The sequence below is a fragment of the Aquarana catesbeiana genome, linkage group LG13, assembly GCF_042186555.1.
Source record: "Aquarana catesbeiana isolate 2022-GZ linkage group LG13, ASM4218655v1, whole genome shotgun sequence".
NCBI classification, from domain to species: domain Eukaryota; kingdom Metazoa; phylum Chordata; class Amphibia; order Anura; family Ranidae; genus Aquarana; species Aquarana catesbeiana.
The window spans coordinates 146,980,165-147,002,928 of record NC_133336.1 but is presented as its reverse complement, the minus strand read 5'-3'; the positions used below and the strand labels follow the sequence as shown (position 1 = coordinate 147,002,928).

At 45.0% G+C, this 22,764-nt stretch overlaps 2 protein-coding genes across 5 annotated transcripts in view; both read left to right on the top strand.

Annotated features, from left to right (window-relative positions):
• The window catches only part of NUSAP1 (nucleolar and spindle associated protein 1), a 609,977-nt gene that overhangs the window by 371,101 nt on the left and 216,112 nt on the right, over nt 1–22,764 (top strand). The window lies entirely within an intron of this gene.
• On the top strand, nt 14,118–16,244 carry LOC141117534 (uncharacterized). The gene is made up of 3 exons (XM_073610434.1): nt 14,118–14,506; nt 15,376–15,505; nt 15,588–16,244. Exons 1-3 carry the CDS (start codon nt 14,346–14,348, stop codon nt 16,242–16,244), a joined length of 948 nt encoding a protein of 315 aa, XP_073466535.1. The 5' UTR covers nt 14,118–14,345.

Genomic DNA, 22,764 nt, shown 5'->3' with positions numbered 1-22,764 from the left:
TATCACAGGTCTACATGATAAATATTCCAACCAGAACCAGTTGTATGTCTATTGGGAGCACTGGACGAGGAGGCTTTAACCCCTTCGGCCCATACGGCGGTCCTTCGATTATTATATGTTGCACGTAAACTAATCGCTCAACTATGGATCACTCCCAGAGTAAACAAAACCAAAAAAAACTCTCTCCTGCGCGCGGGTATCTAGAACCTCAATATGTAGTCAGGCCAGAATGCTTCAGTGGTGTCTGCCGTCTTGCAGCCCTCCTCAGAAAAATTTCCATTACCCATGAAGCCTCACTCCCAGAGTACCCACTAGAAAACAATGGGTGGATCAGGTCAACAAATTACTAATCAGGGAGAAACTAACTTACCAACACAGAAATGTTCCACGTAAGTTCTATTCATTATGGCAAGCTTGGTTAGCTGTCCCGGGTCTGGCACCACATCAGCTGATTAAAGACAGGCTACTGCAAATGTAATGCACTAACTGCACCTGAGCTGAGGTTGGCCAATACCTGACAACGCATAATTTCAATGGATGTAGAAAACAATGGTGGGTCAAAGCAACTTTTTTGTTTAGATACCTCATACCCTCAAGGTTCTGAGGAAGTTTAAGTAAAAGTTTGTATTTTTATTTTTATTTTTTGCTTCTATTTCTTTTATAAAAATTTATTAAATGACACTGTACTAATAAAATGCATTTCTAAAGTCATGGATATCCTGTACCTTCTAACAATGTATCACTAAAAGATGAAAACAACAATAATAACCCAGCGCCAATGCGTGTACACCCGGGGGGGTCACTTAGGGCATATGATGAATGACATATAATGTGATCAGCATATCATGTGGTACATAACATGTATTGTATAAAACTACATCACTTGAACTCAGGAGGGGGGGGGGGGGGGGGAAGGAAACCAGTGCAGCTAGACCAACTGTAACTGGTAGATACAGATTAGTAGCAAAAAAACAAAAAATATCCAGCGCTCTGAATGTCACAAAGACAATAGCAGCAGTCCAAAGTGAAAAAAAAACTCTTTATTATTTTCCACTTTGGACTGCTGCTATTGTCTTTGTGACATTCAGAGCGCTGGACATTTTTTGTTTTTTTATCACTAAAAGATGTACGTTCCATATTGCTATCTTATTACTGAACATCAACTGTCATATGTTATGTGCCGTGAAAGTCAAAAATAAAAGTTTTTTTTTTTTCTGATTTAAAAAAAAAAAATTTAGGCCACGGCTTTGCGGTCTACCGGTGGAGTGCGGAACTTTAGGCAGCGGCTTTGCGGCCTACCGGCCGAACGTCCATCCAGGGCTCAGGGTTGGCCCAGTCCCCCCGCGGGCTATGGGCCGGCGGCGGGTGGGCAGAAATTTAGGCCGTGGCTTTTGCGGCCGAACCGTGGTCCCCCTGTGGGCCGCGTGCTCGCGGCAGGTGGCCAAAAATTTAGGCCACGCCTTTTGTGGCCTGCCACGGTCCCCCCACGGGCCGCATGGTCGCGGCGGGCAGCCAGAAATTTAGTCCGTGGCTTTTGCGGCCTGCTAGGCCTTGTGGCGCCCCCCCCTTTCCTCAGGGGTGACGCTGCGTGGGTCTGTGCCCCCTGTGAGGGGCCACGGTTTGTGCCCCTGGAAGGAGCCACGGTTTGTGCCCCCTTTGAGGGGCTCCGGTCTGTGCCCCCTGTGACGGGCCACGGTCTTTGCCCCCTGTGAGGGGCCACGTTTTTTTTTGCCCCTGTGAGGGGCCATGTTTTTTTTTGCCCCTGTGAGGGGCCACGGTTTGTGGTGAGGGGCCCCGGTCTGTGCACCCTGTGAGGGGCCTTGGTCTGTGGGGGCTTGGGTCTGTGTTCCCTGTGAGGGGCCTCGGGGGTGCCCCCTGTGCAGGGCCTCAGTCGACACCCTCTGTCGACACCCTCTAGGTGGACCTCGGAAGGGGGGTCCCGGTGGGTGGGACCCCCAACCCCCCGTTCCATCACCCCCCTAACTTCTTGGTGTGGCGCTTAGGCAGATAGGGGAGTGCCCTATACTAGGCTATCTCCCCTGTTGAACAATCCTATCTGACTCTGCCAAATGGAGGTGGCCATCCTACGGGCTGGTGACCATGCTCCCTAACCTGTCAGGGAGTGGGGATGACGGCAAAAGGGCTCAAAGGGGCGCTGGTTGTCGCACTTACATCTGTGCGGGAACCTTTCAAAATGGGAGATGCTGCAGTGGAGGGCCAGTACCCTCTTGGATAAACAGTCTTGCGTGGCCAAAGCGTTTCCTTCTCTCTCTTATTTCAACAAATTTGTCCATGAAGACCGGGAGTTTCAAAGGTGCCTTTTGCGTTTCCAAAAACGTTGGGTATAAGATACCCCTTTGGGGAGTCCACCCTTCAGAAGGGGACTGTTACACCAGTAGTGAACCCCTCTGCTAGAGGCAACCATAGCTCCAATAGAGGAATCTCTGGCTTCTAAGGGCCCGGATGACATACCTGGAGGGGGAGCAGAATCCTCCTGCCTTGCGGCTTGGAGACCTATTGGGTAGGCACTGCGGTTTGTCCACTATGCCTCTTGGCCGCAGTTCCCCTGGTTGCTGAGTTTGTTGCCTCAGTGGTGCTTAGACATGTATTTTGGGGGGGTTACTCTGAATGACCTCATGTCGCGTCTTGAGTTTGTCCGGTAATAAGAGTTTTCCGGCCGTGTTCCTCCAAACAGTTTGTTGCTTCCAATAGTCGTCTGTCGCCAGACTGCTTACTGTCCTCCGTGGGGGGCTGTGCAAGCCCCGTTGCTGCAAGGCGTGATTGTTCCGGTTCCCATGCTGGGAACAGTGTCAGGGATTTTTATTCGAATCTGGGCACAGTCTAAAAGATGGAGGACAGGGTACATCTAATTCTGGACCTCAAGGCCCTGACCTGCCTTGTGTGGGTGCAGGAGTTTGGGATGGAGTCCATCCACGCAGCTGTGGCGCTCCATCATGGGGTCTTTCTGACTTCTACGAAATCACGAATGCTTGAGCATTCTGTTATGTGCTCGACTCCAGCACTTCCTTCGTCTGCTGGGGTGCGGAGCATTATCAGCGCATGGTGTGGTTCTTTGATCTTACCACCACTCTTCGGGTGGTCACAAGGTGTTGGCCCCGGATCTGGCAGGGTTACGTCAATGGGGATTGACGGTCCTGAACTGCCTGGGCGTTCTTCTGCGCTGAATTCTCGATTACCCAAAAGAGCAACGTAGTTTCTATACAGACTTTCTGTGATTTCAGGCGTTGGTGGTATAGTGGTGAGCATAGCTGCCTTCCAAGCAGTTGACCCGGGTTTGTTTCCTGGCCAATGCACCATTGGCGTCTATACTATCGGAAGTCTGCTTTGGTCTGGGCAGAACGTTGATTTATCAGAGCCTGACCGGGCTTCAGCTCTGGCCAGCGTGTTTCTTCCCCTGGACAGACTCCAGAAGTGGCATGCAGCGTTTGTTGTTGTTTGTTGTGAAGGGGTATCGTTCAGGTTGGGTTCCAGCTTGTCCTTGGTAAAGTTTCTGTTACCTGGTTGGCTCTTGTATTAGCCTTGGGATTTTTCGTTTTTCCCACCCCCTCATGTTGGCACTGCTTTGGGATGACCCTATCGTTCTGAAGATAGAAGGCTGTGTCTGTCAATGAACGAATGAGAAAATAGGATTTTTTTCTTACCGTAAAAATCCATTTATCTGAGTTCATTGACAGACACAGCACCCACTCCTCTGTGGAGTTCTTTTGATACTTCTATTACTGCTTGCTACTAAACTGAATGCCTAGAGCAGGGAGGGGGTTATATAGTGACTGTGGACAGCCCATGGGAGTGGCTAAGTGTTTTTTTTTTGTTTCTGCCTAGTCCTACTCCTGGGGAGGCGATGTAACTCTATCGTTATGAAGATAGAAGGCTGTGTCTGTCAATTAACTTAGAGAAATGGATTTTACGGTACGTAAAAAATCCTATTATTTTATTATTGTGAGGGGTGTCCTAGTGATTGTAACAATCAGTCAAGCTAGCTAAAGGCTGGACACCTGTGTGCAGGGAGTTCTGGGCTAGCTGTGAGTGTTTGCAAAGTGTACCTTTTTTGCTTGTGTCTGGCTGTTTTTTACCTGTATGATGGCGCATCACGGTGTGCCATTTTGCCTTGGTTCACCTTGGCTCACATGCGTTCACGAGTGCCACTGGGCTCAGCAGTTTGTTTGGACGCCATGGCGCACGCGGCTTCGCCCGCACATGCGCCGTAGCCTTTATCTGGGCACACAAGAATTTGCTTCGTACACAAATACAATTGCGCCCGCTCGCCGGGTCCAAGCAAAGTGTGCGCACACACGCATAGAACGTTTGGCGCACACCCAGCTTATTTAAGCTGTGCAGGCCAAGCATGTGATGCTTCTAGAAGACAGCTGTGAGACACAGAGCAGGCTCCGAACAGACACTTGCAGTGGTTCATTTTTCCTTATCCGGGTCACATGAGTCACCAGGTGTTGCTTGGAAGGCTAAAGGTGCTTAGCAGGATTGTTGCATAGGGGCTTGGTGAGCCCTATTAAAGGGTGTTTTAACTACACCCAAGTACTCTGTTTGCAGGCATTGAGTGTCTTCCAAAAAGAGGAGTGGGACTAACACCATAGGGAAGGGCACACCTATGTCATCAGTAGTTCCTGATGAACCTAGTCGTATCCCTAATGTTGTATCCCCTGAAAGACCGGAGGCTCCCAGGCAGTAAGCTGAGCTTATATGGTATTGTGCCTACAGTCAACGCTGCTGCTTCACCCTTTATCACTAAGGATGAAGTGTCCTCAGCCCTAGCTGGGTTAGAGCACAGGATTGCCAGCATGATTGCCTCCATCCCGCAGGGTGGCAGAAAGCATGACAGATCCCCCTCCCCGGAGTCTCCTTGTCTGGAGCAGGAATGGGATGAGGATAGGGAAGAGCTGAAAGCTTAGGATTCAGTGGAGTGCCCGCAGATGAGTCTGCTTCCGAGCAATCTGGACAAGATATCCAGTCGATGTATGCCTCTCCGTCGCAGAGGCTTTGATCCTGACTCTGACCGAAATGGTTTGTTCTGCCTTTAAGTTGCCTCTTGCAGAGGCGACTTAATCCCCCTTGGTCCTCTTTGCCATCTCTGAGACCTTTTCAGGCTGCACAGCCTTCCTGCTACACCCCCTGTTGGAACAGGCGGTGTATGCTGATTGGGAACATGCTGACAGGACTTTTTTGCCTCCTAAAAGGTTTTCCCTTTTATATCCCATGGATTAAAAGTTAGCCAAAATGGAGCATGCAGCAGTCTCTACCTTTAAACAAGAACTTAACTTGTCCAGTAGATAACGCACAGGGCTTCAAAGACCTTGTTGACAAGAAATTGGAATTATTATTAAAAGCTTCCTTTTTCTTTGGCCAGTTCAGCTATTCAGCCGGCTGTTGCAGCAATTGGTATTTGCCAGTCCGTAAAGGATCAAGTCAAGCGGCCTGATAGGCCTGACCAGGAGGATGATCTGCCTGAAAGTAAGACAGATATTCCTTGAGTGCTGTGTTTTGCTGTTGATGCTTTAAAGGATTCAATACAGCAGGTTTCTCGTCTGGCTCTTTTGTCTCTACATATGCGCAGACTTTTATGGCTTAAGAACTGGTCAGCCAAGCTTCCTTGTAAAAAGTTATTGGCAGGTTACCCATTTCAGGGGGAAAAGTTACATAGTTGCATAGTTAGTAAGGTTGAATAAAGACACCTGTCCATCCAGTTCAACCTGAGTGAGTGTGTGTCTACAACCCTGACCCTTGTCCCTAACCCTGTACATCGCACACTCACATCAGTCCCTACCCTCAATCCAAGGTCCCCATTCATATACTAAGGCCAATTTTGGACAGAAGCCAATTAACCTACCAGCATGTCTTTGGAGTGTGGGAGGAAACTGGAGCACCCGGAGGAAACCCACGCAGGCACAGGGAGAACATGCAAACTCCAGGCAGGTAGTGTCGTGGTTGGGATTTGAACCAGCGACCCTTTTTATTGCTAGGCGAGAGTGCTAACCACTACACCACTGTGCCGCCCTACTTCCTGTGAAGAAAAGCACCAAACGTCCAATGTCTTGGTGTCAAGGCAGTTCCACCGCCAACAGGGCTCTAGGGCCAGGGGCAAGCCGCAAGGCTAGGGCCAGAAAAAGCCCTGGGTGCAGAATTATTCTAAATCCAGCACCAAGCCCTCCTTTTGAGGAGACGCCCCCACTCCATCAGGTATGGAGTTGGCTGCTGCAGTTTGCGGACATTTGGAAAACAACAGTTCAGGACGAGTGGGTCACCTCAAATATATCTTGCAGTTACAAGCTGGAGTTACGGGGGGTGCCCCCTTAGAGGTTTCTAAGATCAAGCATTCCCTCGGATCCTCCAAAAAAACTTATTGCTTCAGGCACTTACATCATCTAGTGCATCGAGTGATTGTAGAGGTTCCAGTACCCGAAAGGGGCACAGGGTTTTACTCAAACCGGTTTACGGTTCAGAAACCAAACTGGGACACCAAGCCCATTCTGGACCTAAGGTCCCTGTCCTCTCAGTAGTAACCTCACTCCAGAGGGGAGACTTTTTAGCCTCCATCAATAGAAAGGACACATACTTACACGTACTTATCTTTCAGCCTCATCAGAGGTTCCTACGTTTTGCAGTAGAGGAATGTCATTTTCAGTTTGTGGCTCTACCCTTCGGGCTTGCTACAGCTCCCCGGGTGTTCACAAAGGTCCTAGCACCAGTACTGGGTCTTTTAAGGACCGAAGGGATCCTGGTGCTCAGGTATCTGGACGACCTGCTCAGAGATCACTCCATACAGGCTCTAGAACAGAGCATAATATGTACAGTGAGGTATTTGAAAAGCTTAGGCTGTATCATAAATACCGAAAAGTTAGCCTTGAGACCAACTCAAAGTCTAAAATATTTAGGTCTGATTCTAAACACGGTCCAAGCAAGAGGGTTCTTGCCACCCTTAAGGATCTGTGCCCTGAAGGATCAGGTGCATCAGATAAGGGGCACCAGACAACCCTCCATTCGGCTCTGTATGAGTCTTCTAGGGAGGATGGTATCCACCTTCGAGGCAGTGCCCTATGCCCAGTTCCATTCCAGGCCTTTACAACAAGACATCTTGTTCACTTGGAACTTGGATTATCCAATGTGCTTATCTACTCAGGCATGCTTAAGCCTAAACTGGTGGTTGCAGGATCAGAACCTGCAAAAGGGAAAATCCTTTCTCCCGGTAACTTGGAGAGTACTGACTACAGATACCAGTCTCTCAGACTGGGGAGCGACCCTAGACGGGCTCACAGCCCAGGGGAAATGGTCAGGGACAGAGCAGACCCTTCCCATCAATGTCCTTGAATTACGGGCAGTACGTCTGGCCCTACGATCCTGGACGGTGGAGCTTCAGGACTGCCTCATCAGGGTTCAGTCTGACAAGGCCACGGCAGTGGTCTATATAAACCACCAAGGCGGTACCAGGAGTTGTTCAGCTCTGAAAGAGGTGAACTGCATACTAGCCTGGGCAGAGGGACATGTGCCAATAATATCGTCAGTCCATATCCCGGGAGTAATGAACTGGAAAGCAGATTATCTCAGCCGCCAGCATATCTGCCTGGGGGAATGGTCCCTACACCCAGAGTTGTTCCAGGAAATTTGCCAACGTTGAGGATGGCCAGAGGTCGACCTACTGGTATCCAGCCAGGTTCAACCATAAGCTACAGCAGTTTGTGTCTCGAACAAGAGATCCTCTGGCAATTGGAACAGATGCTCTGATAGTTCCATGGAGCCAGTTTTCCCCGGTTTATGCTTTCCTTTCGATCCCTCTCCTTCCACATTTGTTGCACAGAATTCGGAGAGAAGGGGATTCCAGTCATTCTGGTGGCACCAGCCTGGCCCAGAAGGCTCTGGTTCCCGGAGACAATAGACGGGTCATGGACGCTTCCACGTCGTCCCAATCTACTGTCTCAAGGTCCTATATTCCACCCCAATTTACAGTCTCTAAATTTGACGGCATGGCTATTGAAGGTGTTAAAGGACCATTGCATCTCGGGACCAGTGGTGTCTACTCTAGTGAATGCTAGAAAAGCTATCACTAGGAAGATTTAGCATAAGGTCTGGAAGACTTATATTGCTTGGTGTGAAGCCAGAAAATGGCATGCTCGGAAATATGTGATTGGGAGAATTCTCTTTTCTACAGTCAGCTGTGGAAATCAAATTGGCTTTGAGTACAATCAGATGTCAAGTTTTGGCCCTATCAGTATTCTTCCAAAAGCCTTTAGCCTCCCATTCACTGATCTGAACCTTTATGCAAAGGGCAACTCGCTTGCTTCCCCTCCATTAGGTCACCTTGGGACTTGAACTTGGTGCTGTCTGTGTTAACAGATACAACCATTTGAACCAATTAAGGAAATTCCATTAGACTTGCTGTCACGCAAGCTAGCCTTCCTGATGGCTCTCATCTCGGCTAGAAGGGTGTCGGAATCTGAAACCTAAAGCTCCTCCCTTTTAAGGTGAGAGCTCATTCTACCAGGGGTGTAGTAACCTCCTGGGCTTTTCGCCATCAGGTATCTGTGGCTCAGATTTGTAAGGCTGCTACCTGGTCTTCGGTGCATATGTTCACAAAATTTTATCAAGTGGATGTTCGAGCAGCAGAGGATTCAGCTTTCGGCCGCAGTGTACTGCAAGCTGCCGTATAAGTTCTGATAGCTATTTTATGGCAGGGTGTCTCCCTCCCCTCAAGGCTATTGCTCTGGGATGTCCCAGCAGGTAATGAATATTAGCCTGACTCTGTGTCCCATGATGTATGAAAAAGAAAATAGGATTTTTACGTCATACTTGCCTGTAAAATCCTTTTCTTTGAGTACAGAGTTCCCTCCCCTCTTTTTTGAGGATTCAGTGCTTGCTACAAAACTAAAGTGCTTCCTGTATGGGTGGGGTTATATAGGGGATCACTTCCTGTCTGAAGACCTTTGGTCTACCAGTGTCCATTCACCTAATGATGACTGGAATTCCACTTTAGATTGAACTTCACACCTGCCTACTACAGGTATTGTTTAACTTCACTCTTTCCTTTTTAGGCCATTCACATCAATGCAGTGCAGCTGTGATGCAACTCTGTGGAAGTGTTCTGTGCTACTTTGGTGCAGTGCAATTTATGTGGTTCATAGACTTCAATGGAAATGAATGTGTTTGCATTTTTTTGGCGTTTTCCCACAATAAGTAGTAATAATATTTGTACAATAATGTTAAACACACACCACTAAAATCGTGTTACAATTGCACAGCACTTGCAGAACAAACAGGGACCGCACATTCAAGGCATAATCGCACCTGAAATCGCTTTCAAAATGGATCACAATAATGAAAACCTGGCCTTAAGGACTGTGTGTTGCTCATCCTTCTGTTTTTAACCTCTGTCCATTGTTCTCTCCATTAAAATATCCTTTTTAGAAAGCTTTAATTTTCAGCTTATTTACAGATTATCACTTGTCTAGATACACTTGCACTACTCACATTATAGCCCTCCCCTATCCTAATGGCAAGGGTTAAACTTTTTTTTTCCATTTTGAATAGAGTAAGAGAGGGATATAGCCAGTCATGTGTGTTGTTTTATTTATTTATTTTGGGGGGGGGGGGGGGGGGGTCCTATTGAGGAAGGTTTCATTTCCTATAGCTGCAGCAGAAAGTGGAAGAAAATCCCCGGCCATGTTCCTATTCAAATATTTCTCCTCTGTTTCTCGTTCTGATGACTACCCAGAATTTGGGACTTTCTTTTACCTTCACTTTTGGTGATCATGGTCACCAGTACAAATAAAGAGGATGAATCCCCCTTATGGGTCAAAGATAGCAGTAAAAAACCTGAAACATTCTACATCCAACTACGAGGTATGTCTGAAACTAGAAAAAGGGTTTGCCATTGGTTATATTTTGAAGTTTAAATAAGGTATTTAAACAGTTTTTTACTTGGTTTATATTCTCGTGGTTGTTTTGTCTGTCATGTCTGTGATTTCCCTGAAATCAGTGGTTTGGTATGCTAGGCTTAGGCCAACTGCTTGGGTGGTAAACCAATAATATAGGTGAGAAGGCCCAAGGTAATTTTCTATTTGACATGTATTGGTCCACCTGTATTTCTCCTAAGGTGGATGATTACTTGTCATCCACTTTCTTGGTAGAGCCCCTTTCCTCTTGTAATATTTAGCTCTAATCTAGAACACCAGGTTGATCAAACATGTCATTGTTATTGTCCATATTTGGTCATTTATTTATGAATCCTCCAATCAGTCGATGATTACATTTTACATCTGTTTTTCACTAGCGGCGACCCTCAATTTAAAATGCTTTTTGACATCCCACATGTCACCAGCTACAATTCTGTGTTCCTCAATTTATAAAATAAGAATTCTCTTACGTTCATTGAACGTTGCATCTTCATATTCTTGACCATAGCGCCACCTTCAGGAGTAGGACACTAGGGCAGAAAAAGAACACCTTACCACCTATGGGCAGTCCTAGGTAGTATAAACCCCATCTTTGCTATAGGCAGCTCAGTTGTTTTTTTTTTTTTTTTTGCCTAGTGTTTCAGTGAGGACGCTGTGAGGATCTAGCACCCTTCTGGGACCTGTGGTTTTCTCTTTTTTCCTCTTTCCTGAAAATATCTTCAGTCAACATCCAGGCTGGCTGACGGGCTGGATAATCTAGATCCAGTGGTCATCCCAGTCTGGCCAATGAGTGCATGCAGACCTTCAACTATGCGCTGGGTCTGCTGCAAGAAGCCCCATCCCTGACTGAGATAGCCAGTGAGTCAAATGTCGTGTGGGGACACATATGACTGGGCACCTCAGAACCCATATATGTCAGACAGACGTTACTGGTACAAAAGAGGACGTGTGTATATGTGTGTGTGTGTGTGTGTGTGTGTGTATATATATATATATATATATATATATATATATATATATATATATATATAATATAAAAAATATATATTGTGCAAGTTCTTCCACTTAAAAAGATGAGAGAGGCCTGTAATTGTCATCATAGGTATACCTCAACTATGAGAGACAAAATTTGGAAACAAATCCAGACAATTACATTTTCTGATTTTTGAAAAAATGTATTTGCAAATTATGGTGGAAAATAAGTATTTGGTCAATATCAAAAGTTCATCTCAATACTTTGTTATATATCTGTTTTCTGTAAGTCTTCACAAGCTTGTCACACACTGTTGCTGGTATGTTGGCCCATTCCTCCATGCAGATCTCCTCTAGAGCAGTGATGTTTTGAGGCTGTCGCTAGGCAACACGGACTTTAAACTCCCTCCAAAGGTTTTCTATGGGGTTGCGATCTGGAGACTGGCTAGGCCACTCCAGGACCTTGAAATGCTTCTTACGAAGCTACTCCTTCATTGCCCGGGCGGTGTGTTTGGGATCATTGTCATGCAGAAAGACCCAGCCACGTTTCATCTTCAATGCCCTTGCTGATGTGAGGAGGTTTGCACTCAAAATCTCACAATAAATGGCACCATTCATTCTTTCATGTACACGGATCAGTCGTCCTGTTGCCTTTGCAGAGAAACAGCCCCAAAGCATGATGTTGCCACCCCCATGCTTCACAGTAGGTAAGGTGTTCTTTGGTTGCAACTCAGCATTCTCTCTCCTCCAAACACAAGTTGTGTTTCTACCAAACAGTTCTACTTTGGTTTCATCTGACCATATGACATTCCCCCAATCCTTTTCTGGATCATCCAAATGCTCTCTAGCAAACCTCAGACGGGCCCGGACATGTACTGGCTTAAGCAGGGGGACACGTCTGGCACTGCATGATCTGAGTCCCTGGCGGCGTAGTGTTTTACTGATGGTGGCCTTTGTTACAGCTCTCTGCAGGTCATTCACTAGGTCCCCCCCGTGTGGTTCTGTGATTTTTGCTTACCATTCTGGTGATCATTTTGACCCCACGGGGTGAGATCTTGCGCGGAGCCCCAGATCGAGGGAGATTATCAGTGGTCTTGTATGTCTTCCATTTTCTAATTCTCCCACAGTTGATTTCTTCACACCAAGCTGCTTGCCTATTGCATATTCAGTCTTCCCGGCCTAGTGCAGGTCTACAATTTTGTTTCTGGTGTCCTTCGACAGCTCTTTGGTCTTCACCATAGTGGAGTTTGGAGTGTGACTGTTTGAGGTTGCGGACAGGTGTCTTTTATACGGATAACAAGTTCAAACAGGTGCCATTAATACAAGTAATGAGTGGAGGACAGAGGAGCCTCTTAACCACTTACCCACTGGGCACTTAAACCCCCTTCCTAACCAGACCAATTTTCAGCTTTTGGTGCTCTCACATTTTGAATGACAATTACTCAGTCATGCAACACTGTATCTATATGAAATTTTTGTCCTTTTTTTCACACAAATAGAGCTTTCTTTTGGTGGTATTTAATCACCGCTGGGTTCTTTATTTTTTGCGCTATAAAAGAAAAAAGACCGAAAAATCTGTAAAAAAAAAAATGCATTTTTCTTCATTTCTGTTATAAAATTTTGCAAATTAGTAATTTTTCTTCATATATTTTGGCCAAAATGTATACTGCCACATATCTTTGGTAAAAATAACCCAAATCAGTGTATATTATTTGGTCTTTGTGAAAGTTAGAGTCCACACGCTGTGGTGACAATCTCCGAAAATTGATCACACCTGAATTACTGACGGCCTATCTAATTTCTTGAGACCCTAATATGCCAGAAAAGTACAAATACCCCCCAAATGACCCCTTTTTGGAAAGAAGACATTCCAAAGTATTTAGAAAGATGCATGGTGAGTTTTTTGAAGTTATCATTTTTACCCACAATTCTTTGCAAAATCAAGTTATTTTTTTAACTTTTTTTTTTTTCCACAAAATTGTCATATTAGCAGGTTATTTCTCACACACCGCATATGCATACCACAAATTACACCCCAAAACACATTCTGCTATTACTCCCGAGTATGGCGATACCACATGTGTGAGACTTTTACACAGCGTGGCCACATACAGAGGCCCAACATGCAGGGGAGCACCTTCAGGCGTTCTGGAGTGCTCAGGCCAATTCTGACATTTCTCTCCTACATGTAAAAATCATCATTTATTAGCTAGAAAATTACATAGAACCCCAAAACATTATATATGTTTTTTTTTAGCAAAGACCCTAGAGAATACAATGGTGGTCATTGCAACTTTTTATCTCGCACGGTATTTGCGCAGCAATTTTTTTAACGCGTTTTTTTGGGGAAAAAAAAAACAGTTTTGTGCTTTAAAAAAAAACAAAACAGTAAAGTTAGCCCAATGTTTTTGTATAATGTGAAAGATGAAGTTACGCTGAGTAAATAGATACCCAACATGTCACCTTTCAAAATTGCACGCACTTGTGGAATGGCGCCAAACTTTGCTACTCAAAAATCCCCATAGAGGCGACGCTTTAAAATTTTTTACTGGTTACATGTTTTGAGTTACAGAGGAGGTCTAGGGCCAAAATCATTGCTCTCGCTCTACCGATCGCAGCGATACCTCACATGTGTGGTGACACCGTTTTCATATGTGGGCGGGACTTACGTATGCGTTCGCTTCTGCATGCAAGCACACAGGGACAGGGGAGCTTTAAATTTTTTTTTTTTTTTTTTTTATTCATTTTACTTTATTTTAGTTTGATGCTTTTTTTCCCCCCAAAATTTTTTTTGACCACTTTTATTCCTATTACAAGGAATGTAAATATCCCTTGTGAGTCCTCATGCACATGGACGTTTTTACAGCTGCGTTTTTGAGCGTTTTTTACAGCTTAAAAACGCCTGTCTATGTTAGTCTATGGATTCATGCCCATCTAGACGTTTTTGAGCTGCAAATGGCCTAGGCGTTTTTAAGCTGTAAAAAAAACCCAGGACCAGTGCGTTCCGAGGCGCGGCGCTAGAGCTGTAAAAACGCGAAACGCGCAAAAACACGACCGCTCAAAATAGATGATTGGACACTGTAATCTCTGTAAAAACAGGAAATTCCTGTCTGGACATTAGATTACCCAAGAGTCCTTTGCACAGCTGTGTGACTGTGGTTAGTGACTTGAAGATGGCAAGTGCTGTTTCGCAAGTGGAGCTCATTAGTGCGGTACAAGCCCATCCTGAACTGTGGGATGTGGCACATCCACTTCATGGAGACCACATACGTAAAGTTAAAGCCTGGGAGGACATCAGTGCTGCCATTACCCCTGGCTGGGAACAAATGAGAAATGCCGAAAGAAAGGAAATAAGTAAGTCTATTTTCCTTGAATGCATGATCTGTTTGTGTGTAATGTAAACGAAGATTGCATATTTAACCCTTTGTTTTCCATGTTATTTTAGGCAAAATTATGCAGCGCCGCTGGAAGTCCATACGTGACCGTGTCAGGAGGGACCTCACGGACGAAGACAAGGCGGCACGTAGTGGAGCACCAGCGCCAACAAAGAAACAACACGTGTACCACAGCAATCTGCTATTTTTACGGCAAAATATGCAGAGCCATACCAGACCGTAAGTTTTTTGTTTTTTTCATATATTTGCCTATGTACATTGCTTTTCAGGCAGTATGTTCCATGGCTATTGTAACCACTTTCCGAACGCCACATGTACATATACGTCGGCAGAATGGCACGGCTGCACAAATGGGCGTACCTGTACGTCCCTTAAGTTGCCGCCTTGGCGGCGCGCTTTCCCATTGCGAGGTCCGTGAGTCCGACCGCGGGTCCTGCGGACTCAATGTCCGCGGGCACACCGGCGATCGTCTCCGGGAGAGGAAGAGGTCAATGCCAGTGTAATTTTTACAGTAATCATTGCAATTTTAATCGCACTGATCGCTGTAAAAATGACAATTTTTACAAAAATGTGTCCAAATTGTCCAATGTGTCCGCCGTATTGTCGCAGTCATGCTAAAAATCGCTGATCTCCCCCATTACTAATAAAAAAAAAATTTGTAAGAAAAATGCCATAAAACTCTCCCCTGTTTCATAGACGCTATAACTTTTGCCAAAAAAAACTTTATTAACTGAAATCTGTATATACATATTGGCCTAAACCAAAAAGAAAATTTTATATTTATTTATTTTTTGTGGGATATTTATTACTTAAAAAAATTTTAATTCAAAATTTAAAACAGAAATTTACACTCTTTTTTTATAGCTCCGAAAAAAAACCCCAAAAAAACCCAGAGGTGATCAAATACCACATAAAAAAAGGTCTGTTTGAGTGGAAAAAAAAGGATGTAAATTTTTTGGGAAGCCACGTTGCACGACCACCATTGTTAAAGCGACGCTGTGACAAATCGCAAAAAGTGCTCGGGTCTTTGGCCAGCTGAATGGTCCGGGCTAAAGTAGTTACGTTTATACAATTTGTATTGTCTGCAGGACAACTTCTAACATTAGACTCAGAGAGGTGGAACTAGAAGAGGCTGAGGTTCAGAGACCAAGCAGTCCTATGACCAGCACTGGATCTCCACGTCCAATCAGCGAGGGAGGTGTTGAGTGCACAGATGAGGTAATTGCTTCGGTCTGCCTGTCTATCTCATTGTCTGTCTGTCCATGTACATGTCAATGTAAACATTTTTGTTCTTTTGCAGGAATCGAGGGCTGTGGAATCACTGTCTCCTGCCAGTCAGCAAGGTGGAGAGCAGCGCAGTCGTGGCAGTGTTCGTGGCCGTGGACGTCAGGCGAGGGGCGGCTATAATCTGGAGGCTGAAGACAGAGTGCTAGCACTGCTGCAGGAAGTGCGGCAGGAGAGGCGCAGTATGGATGCCTTTTTAGACACCAACAACCCACGCGCCTGCTTCTGCCGCAGCCTTTACCACATCCTGGAGGACATTGGGGGAGACCAAGAGAAACTTTGTATGGATCGCATGTACGCTATTGCAATGCAATACCGTCATGCAAAATTAAGTGGCGGGCCACCTCCATTCGATCCATCTAATGTTTCTCATGATCCCCCAATGGCCCCTGGGACCTCAGCAGTGCTAGCACCCCCCTCTCACTATCAGCCCCCTCCTCAACGCCAACCACCACCTATGCCGTCCCAGACCTCATTCCATAACGTGCACTCCTATGGTGAATTTCAACCTTCCACCTCCCATTTTCAGCCCCCATACCCTCTACCCCGCTACCAGCAGGATTTTGGGAGTGATCGCCAGACCCAACCATTACCCCGTCCCCAATCCCCAATCAAGCATCCACCACCACCTATCACCAGTTGTGATCCCAAAATAAATTCTTTTTTTTCTTGAAATACCAGTTGTGATCCCAATCCTTTTATTAAATGTGTTTTTTTGATTGAAATATGTGTTCAATTTGTCTTTTATATGATGCACAACAGCACTCCTTTGCACTCTGCTTGCCCTGAAGGCAGAGTGCAAAGGACTCTATCGTACTCTGCCTTCGGACAAGCGTAAGCTTGCTCTTTTTTGGGCTTAGCCTATTCTTACCCCGAAGGCAGAGTCAAATTGACTTGTTGAACAATCGTTGATAAATGGACCTAAAAATAACAAACTTCAATTTTTAAATGCTTTATTTCAAAAAACACAAGAAAGCAAAGGTAGATGTATTGCAAATATTTTTTAGATATAATCATTCTGCCATGATACCTCTCCATCAGGGGATTCAAAATATTCTGCAAATTGGTTTTGAATGCTCATGACACGTGCAGTTGAACGCAAGTCCATAAATTGAACCCTCTGAAGTTGGTTAATGGGCTCCTGTTCAACATTATTTCTGTCACTGTCCCGCAGAAAATTGTGCAGAACGCAGCATGCCAGGACGACTTTAATGGTGTTGTCAACATCCAATTGCATACTTGTCAGCAAAACTCGCCATTTGGCCGTGCACACCCCGAATGCACATTCAACAACACGGCGTGCACGGCTGAGCCGCTAATTGTATATTTTTTGTTGTCGGTTGAGACCAGTGCCACTGTATGGCCTCATAAGATTTTCAGCCAGTCCAAAGGCCTCATCTGCCACCATGACTAATGGCAAGCTGGGTTCTTCAGTGCAGGGTAGAGGCCTGCTTTCAGGAATATTGAGTCGTCCCTCATGTAGACGACGTCCGAAGGCCGACTCGCGGAATATGCGGGCATCACCTTGGCTTCCATATGCTCCCACATCAACAAAAAGAAATTTAAGGTGTGCATCGGACAATGCCAGGAGGACCACCAAAAAATATTTTTTATAATTAAAATATGACGATCCAGAGTGGGGAGGCTTCTTCACCCTGATGTGTTTCCCATCAAGGGCTCCTATACAATTTGGGAACTGAGTTTTTTCCCAAAAAGTGTCCACAACTGATTCCCAGATGTCTTCTGTTGGCTCTGGCATTACAATGTTATGCAATTCCTCCCATATTGCCACACATGTTTCCTTTATTATTTTTGAGACCGTTGAGAGGCCAAGGAGGAAGTAATGATGCAAGGAAGCATAACTTTGTCCCGTGGCAAGGAACCTAAGATAACATAATAAATTTAGTTATTGAAATAGAAAAGCATAAACATAAGTCCTAACCCTACCCTTAAACCTAACCCTATCTCCTAACCCTAATCCCTAACCCTAACCCCTAACCCTACCCCTAAACCCTAACCCCTAACCCTAACCCCTAACCCTATCTCCTACCCCTAACCCTATCTCCTAACCGTAACCCTAACCCCTACTCCCATATGTGTATTCACTTACCTGAGTGTCACTAGCATCCGTTCCTCCGGTGACACAGGGTTACGCATCACAGTGTCCATCCTTGTGAGCCTTGGCCTGAGCCTCTCCAACAGGTCATCAAAGAGCGGCACTGACATCCTTGTAAAGTTAAAGAACTTTGTCGGATATGAGCGCAGTTGGGAATAAATGTTGCCAAAGTACCCCGTAGAAAACCGATTGGATACCATTGGATGCACCCAAAATCGACGTCTGCTGCTTCTCTCCTCCTTCCTGTCTCATTCTCCGCTGCCTCCGCAAAACAATCAGAAGGATTGCCTCATCGATCTTCTGCATGACAGGATCCATATTTCTCAGAAAAATACAGAAAACTTAACAGACTCTGAAACACTCTCTCCTCTCTCTCTCCTACCAAAATGGCACCGACACATGCTCATTTACATATTTTCTTTGGTTTCTGTGGCATTGTGGGAAATTTGGGAGTGTATATAGCTGAGAGATGTGTTTTTCATTAAAAAATGCTTCTTAGCGCTAACGCGCAAAAACGCTAATGCAAAACGCGGTAAAAATCGCGTTTTTAACGCCGGTTTTTCCAGGCGTCGAACCTAGCTTTACAGCTCGTTTTTTAAAACGTCCATGTGCATGAGGACTAATAGGAATATGGCATGACAGGTCCTCTTTACAGTGAGATATGGGGTCAATAAGACCCCACATCTCACCTCTAGGCTGGGAATCCTGAAATAAAAAAAAAAAATCCTGGCTTCGATCGTAGTGGTGAGTCGGTAGAAGCACCTGAGGGAGGCGAGAGGGGGGGGGTCCCCTCTCGCCTCCCGTAAGAATGATCAAGCAGTAGAACAGCTGCTGTGATCATTCTTATTGTCTAGGGAATCGCCGGCTGAAAAAGCTGATATCTGAATGATGCTGTAGCTGCAGGCATCATTCAGATATCCCCGCACAAAGTCGGGAAGTGGTTAAAACGCATTTTTTTTTGTTTAAACACAAAGTTGTCCATTCATACAATATTTCTAACACATAGCATGTACATACCAAAAATGACACCCCAAAATAGATTCTCCTACTCCTCCTGAGTACGGCGATACCACATGTGTGAGACTTCCACAGCCTGGCCACATATAGAGGCCGAGTACAGCCTAGTATGGCTCAGCATGGCTGGGTATGGCTGAGTATTGCAGGGTATGGCGGGGTATTGCAGAGTATGGCGGGGTATTGCAGGGTATGGCGGGGTATTGCGGGGTATGGCAGGGTATTGCAGGGTATGGCGGGGTATTGCAGGGTATGGCGGGGTATTGCAGAGTATGGCGGGGTATTGCAGGGTATCGCCGAGTATGACTGGGTATGGCTGGGTATCACGAGTATTGCAGAATATGGCTGGGTATTGCGGGGGTATTTCAGAGTATTGCGGGGGTATTTCAGAGTATTGCGGGGGTATTTCAGAGTATTGCGGGGGTATTTCAGAGTATTGCGGGGGTATTGCTGAGTATGAGGGATGGCTGAGGATGGATGGATGGCTGGATGTCACTTTGAAGCACTGTGGGCACTACACATCCAGCCCACAGCGCTGCAGCCATCCATCCATCCCCCTCTCCGCTCAGTGTACCGATCGGTACACAGGAGGGGAGGAGAGGAACCCGCGTCATTAGACGGAGCGATCACATGGTAAACGGCCGCGATCAGCAGCCATTTACCGGGATCCCGGATGCGCCGGGTCCGGATGTGTTCGGGTGCGCGCCCCAGGGGGCACGCGAGAGGGGAATTCTGAGAGGACGTCATAGTACGCCCTCCCAGGGTTAAGCAACCGCCCTGCAGCTGTCATTCGGCTGTGGGTCGGTTGTCAGTGGTTAAAGAAGATACAGGTCTGTGAGAGCCAGAAATCTTGCTTGTTTGTAGGTGACCAAATACTTATTTTCCACCATAATTTGCAAATAAATTCTTTAAAAAATCAGAGAATGTGATTGTCTGGATTTGTTTCCACATTTTGTCTCTCATAGTTGAGGTATACCTATGATGACAATTACAGGTCTCTCATCTTTTTAAGTGGGAGAACTTGCACAATTGGTGGCCGACTAAATACTTTTTTGCCCCACTGTATGTGTGTGTGTATATATATATATATATATATATATATATATATATATATATATATATATATATATATATATATATATATATATATGTATGTAAATATGTATGTATGTGTGTATATATATATGTATATATATTATGTTTTCTTCAGCGCGTCTATTTACTTTTCTAATATTCCTTTTCTGATCCACTTTGTAAACTATTATACTTTTGAGCCCTGTGTGGCACATACCTGTTGTGGTTGTTCTATTTGTTTAATTTGCTTAAACAGTACCTTACAGTTTCGGTGCTGCACCTGAGGCCTCTCTCCCCAGTGTCACCCGGGTCTCATTGACACGGTGATCACAGCGCGCTCCCTGCTGGGAGCATGCAAAGGGGAGGACATCTATTGACAGCCTTTCGGCAAAGTAGATCCGTGCTGTAGTCGTCATTCGGCTATAGTGCGGATCTGAAGGAGTTAACCGCTTCCCGATCGGCTCCTGTACATTTACGCCGGCAGAATGGCACGGCTGCGCAAAGTAACGTACCTGTACGTTACTTTGAATTTGCCGCCATGTGCGCGCACGCCTGTAGAGAGCTCCGTGAGTCAGGTCGCGGGTCCCGCGGACTCGAACGCTGCGGGGATACCCGCAATCGCCTCACGGAGAGGGCAAACGGGGAGATGCTGATGTAAACAGCATCTCCCCGTTCTGCCTAGTGACAGTGTCACTGGATCTCTGCTCCCTGTCATCGGAGCAGAGATCAGTGTAGTGACACAACACAGCCCATCCCCCCTACAGTTAGTAATCACTCCCTAGTACTGATTTAACCCCTCCCCGCCCCCTAGTGGGTAATCCCTTCACTGCCAGTGTTATTTATTCAGCAATCGACGCATTTTTTGCTGTATAAATGACAATGGTCCCAAAAATGTGTCAAAAATGTCTGACCTGTCTGCCTAACGTCGCAGTCACAATATAAATCGCTGATCACCGCCATTACTAGTAAAAAAAAAAATTGGTAATAAAAATGCCATAAAACTATCCCCTATTTTGTAAATGCTATAACTTTTGCGCAAACAAATGAATAATCGCTTATTGCGATTTTATTTTTTACCAGAAATATGTAAAAGAATAGGTATCAGCCTAAACTGAGGAAAAAAAATGTTTTTTTATATATTTTTGGGGGATATTTATTATAGCAAAATGTAAAAAATGTGTTTTTTTATCAAAATTGTCGCTCTTATTTTGTTTATAGCGCAAAAAATAAAAATCGCAGAGATGATCAAATAACACCAAAAGAAAGCTCTATTTGTGGGGAAAAAAAAACGTCACTTTTGTTTCGGAACCACATCGCACGACCGCGCAATTGTCAGTTAAAGCGACGCGGTGCCGAATCGCAAAAATTGCTCTGGTCAGGAAGGGGGTAAATCCTAGATTTTTTTGGGGGGTGAAAAAAACAAACAGTTTTTCTTTTTTAAATTTATGAAAGCTAGCTCGATTTTTTTTTTTTTTTTATAATGTCAAAAATGTTATGCCGAGTAAATAGATAACCTAACATGTCATGCATTAAAATTGCGCACACCCGTGGAATGGCACCAAACTTTGGCACTTAAAAATCTCCGTAGGCAACGCTTTTAAATTTTTTACAGGTTACCTGTTTAGAGTTACAGAGGAGGTCTTGGGATAGAATTATTGCTCTCGCTCTAACGTTAATGGCAATACCTCACATGTGTGGTTGGAATGCTATTTACATATGCGGGCGCAACATACTTATGCGTTCCCTTTCTGCATGCGAGCACGCGGGGACAGGGGCTATTTACATTTTTTTTTTTTTTTTTTTCAGTTTTGTTTTTACTTTTATATATATATATATGCCCCGTTTTTTTTTTTTTTTTTTTTTTTTGATCACTTTTATTCCTTTTGTAAAGGAAACATCCCTTGGAATAGGTCATGACAGGTCCTCTTTACAGTGAGATCTGGGGTATGTAAGTCCGCAGATCTCGCTTGTAGGCTGGAAAGCCTAAGATCAGAAAAACAAAAAACAGATCTCGGGTTCCCTACCTTCAGCAGACAGCACTCTTTATCCTCCTTTGCTGAGGGGGAGACATATTGGTACGGCTTGGACTCATTTATCAGGGTGGCTCTGTTGTGGGGTCCTCCTCTTCCATAGTCCTGAAACGCCCTGGAGGTTCAACCCGTCCGCGCTCTCCGTTGTAGCATCAAGCTTCCTCTGGTCGCTTTGTCCTGTCCCGACCTCCTTGTTGGTTTTTGCTGGTGAGAAGTTGTATATAAGGTGAAATATTCGCGCTAAATCCTCTTACAAATGTGCATATACTTATATTTAGAAATATATGTGTTGGTAAAGAGTGGTGAAACAAAATTAAGTATATCTGTTAATAAAAAACATAAAAGGAAAATGGTGGTGCTGCAAATAGAAAACCTGAATATTCAGCTAATAGATATGTGTAACAAATGTAAATGTGCAACCAAAGTATTATAAATAAATGTATAAAGACCACATAAGTGTTAAAATAAACAAAATAGTGCCACAATGTGATTAATAGTGCCTCAATATATTTAATGTCACAATGTGATTAATAGTCGATTAACAGATATCAATCTGTATAAATCCGATGGAATTGGTCTCTTTAGAAGATGTAACCATTTTTCTATTCACCCCACATTTCAGAAGGGCCAACCAAACAACAGTCAAAGAAGTGATTTTAAAGACCAAATGGCCGCTTACCAGATCTGTTGGAGCTCAGGTTATAGAGATCATATAGGCATATGCAGGAGGGTTCAATCAGCCAGGGACGGTGTGTTTATCCGTTCATCCGATATCCAAATCCTCTCCTCCAGAGACGACTCTCCAACTACTGCAGTATGCTTCGTGGGACCCTTGTCAGTGTAAAGTCGCTCGTGGAAGGCAGAACGAATACTTCATGGTGCAGTACTAAGATCAAGATTTCTTTATTCCGATAAAATAAGCAACTGACATCCAGAAAAAAATGGTGTATTCGATAAGA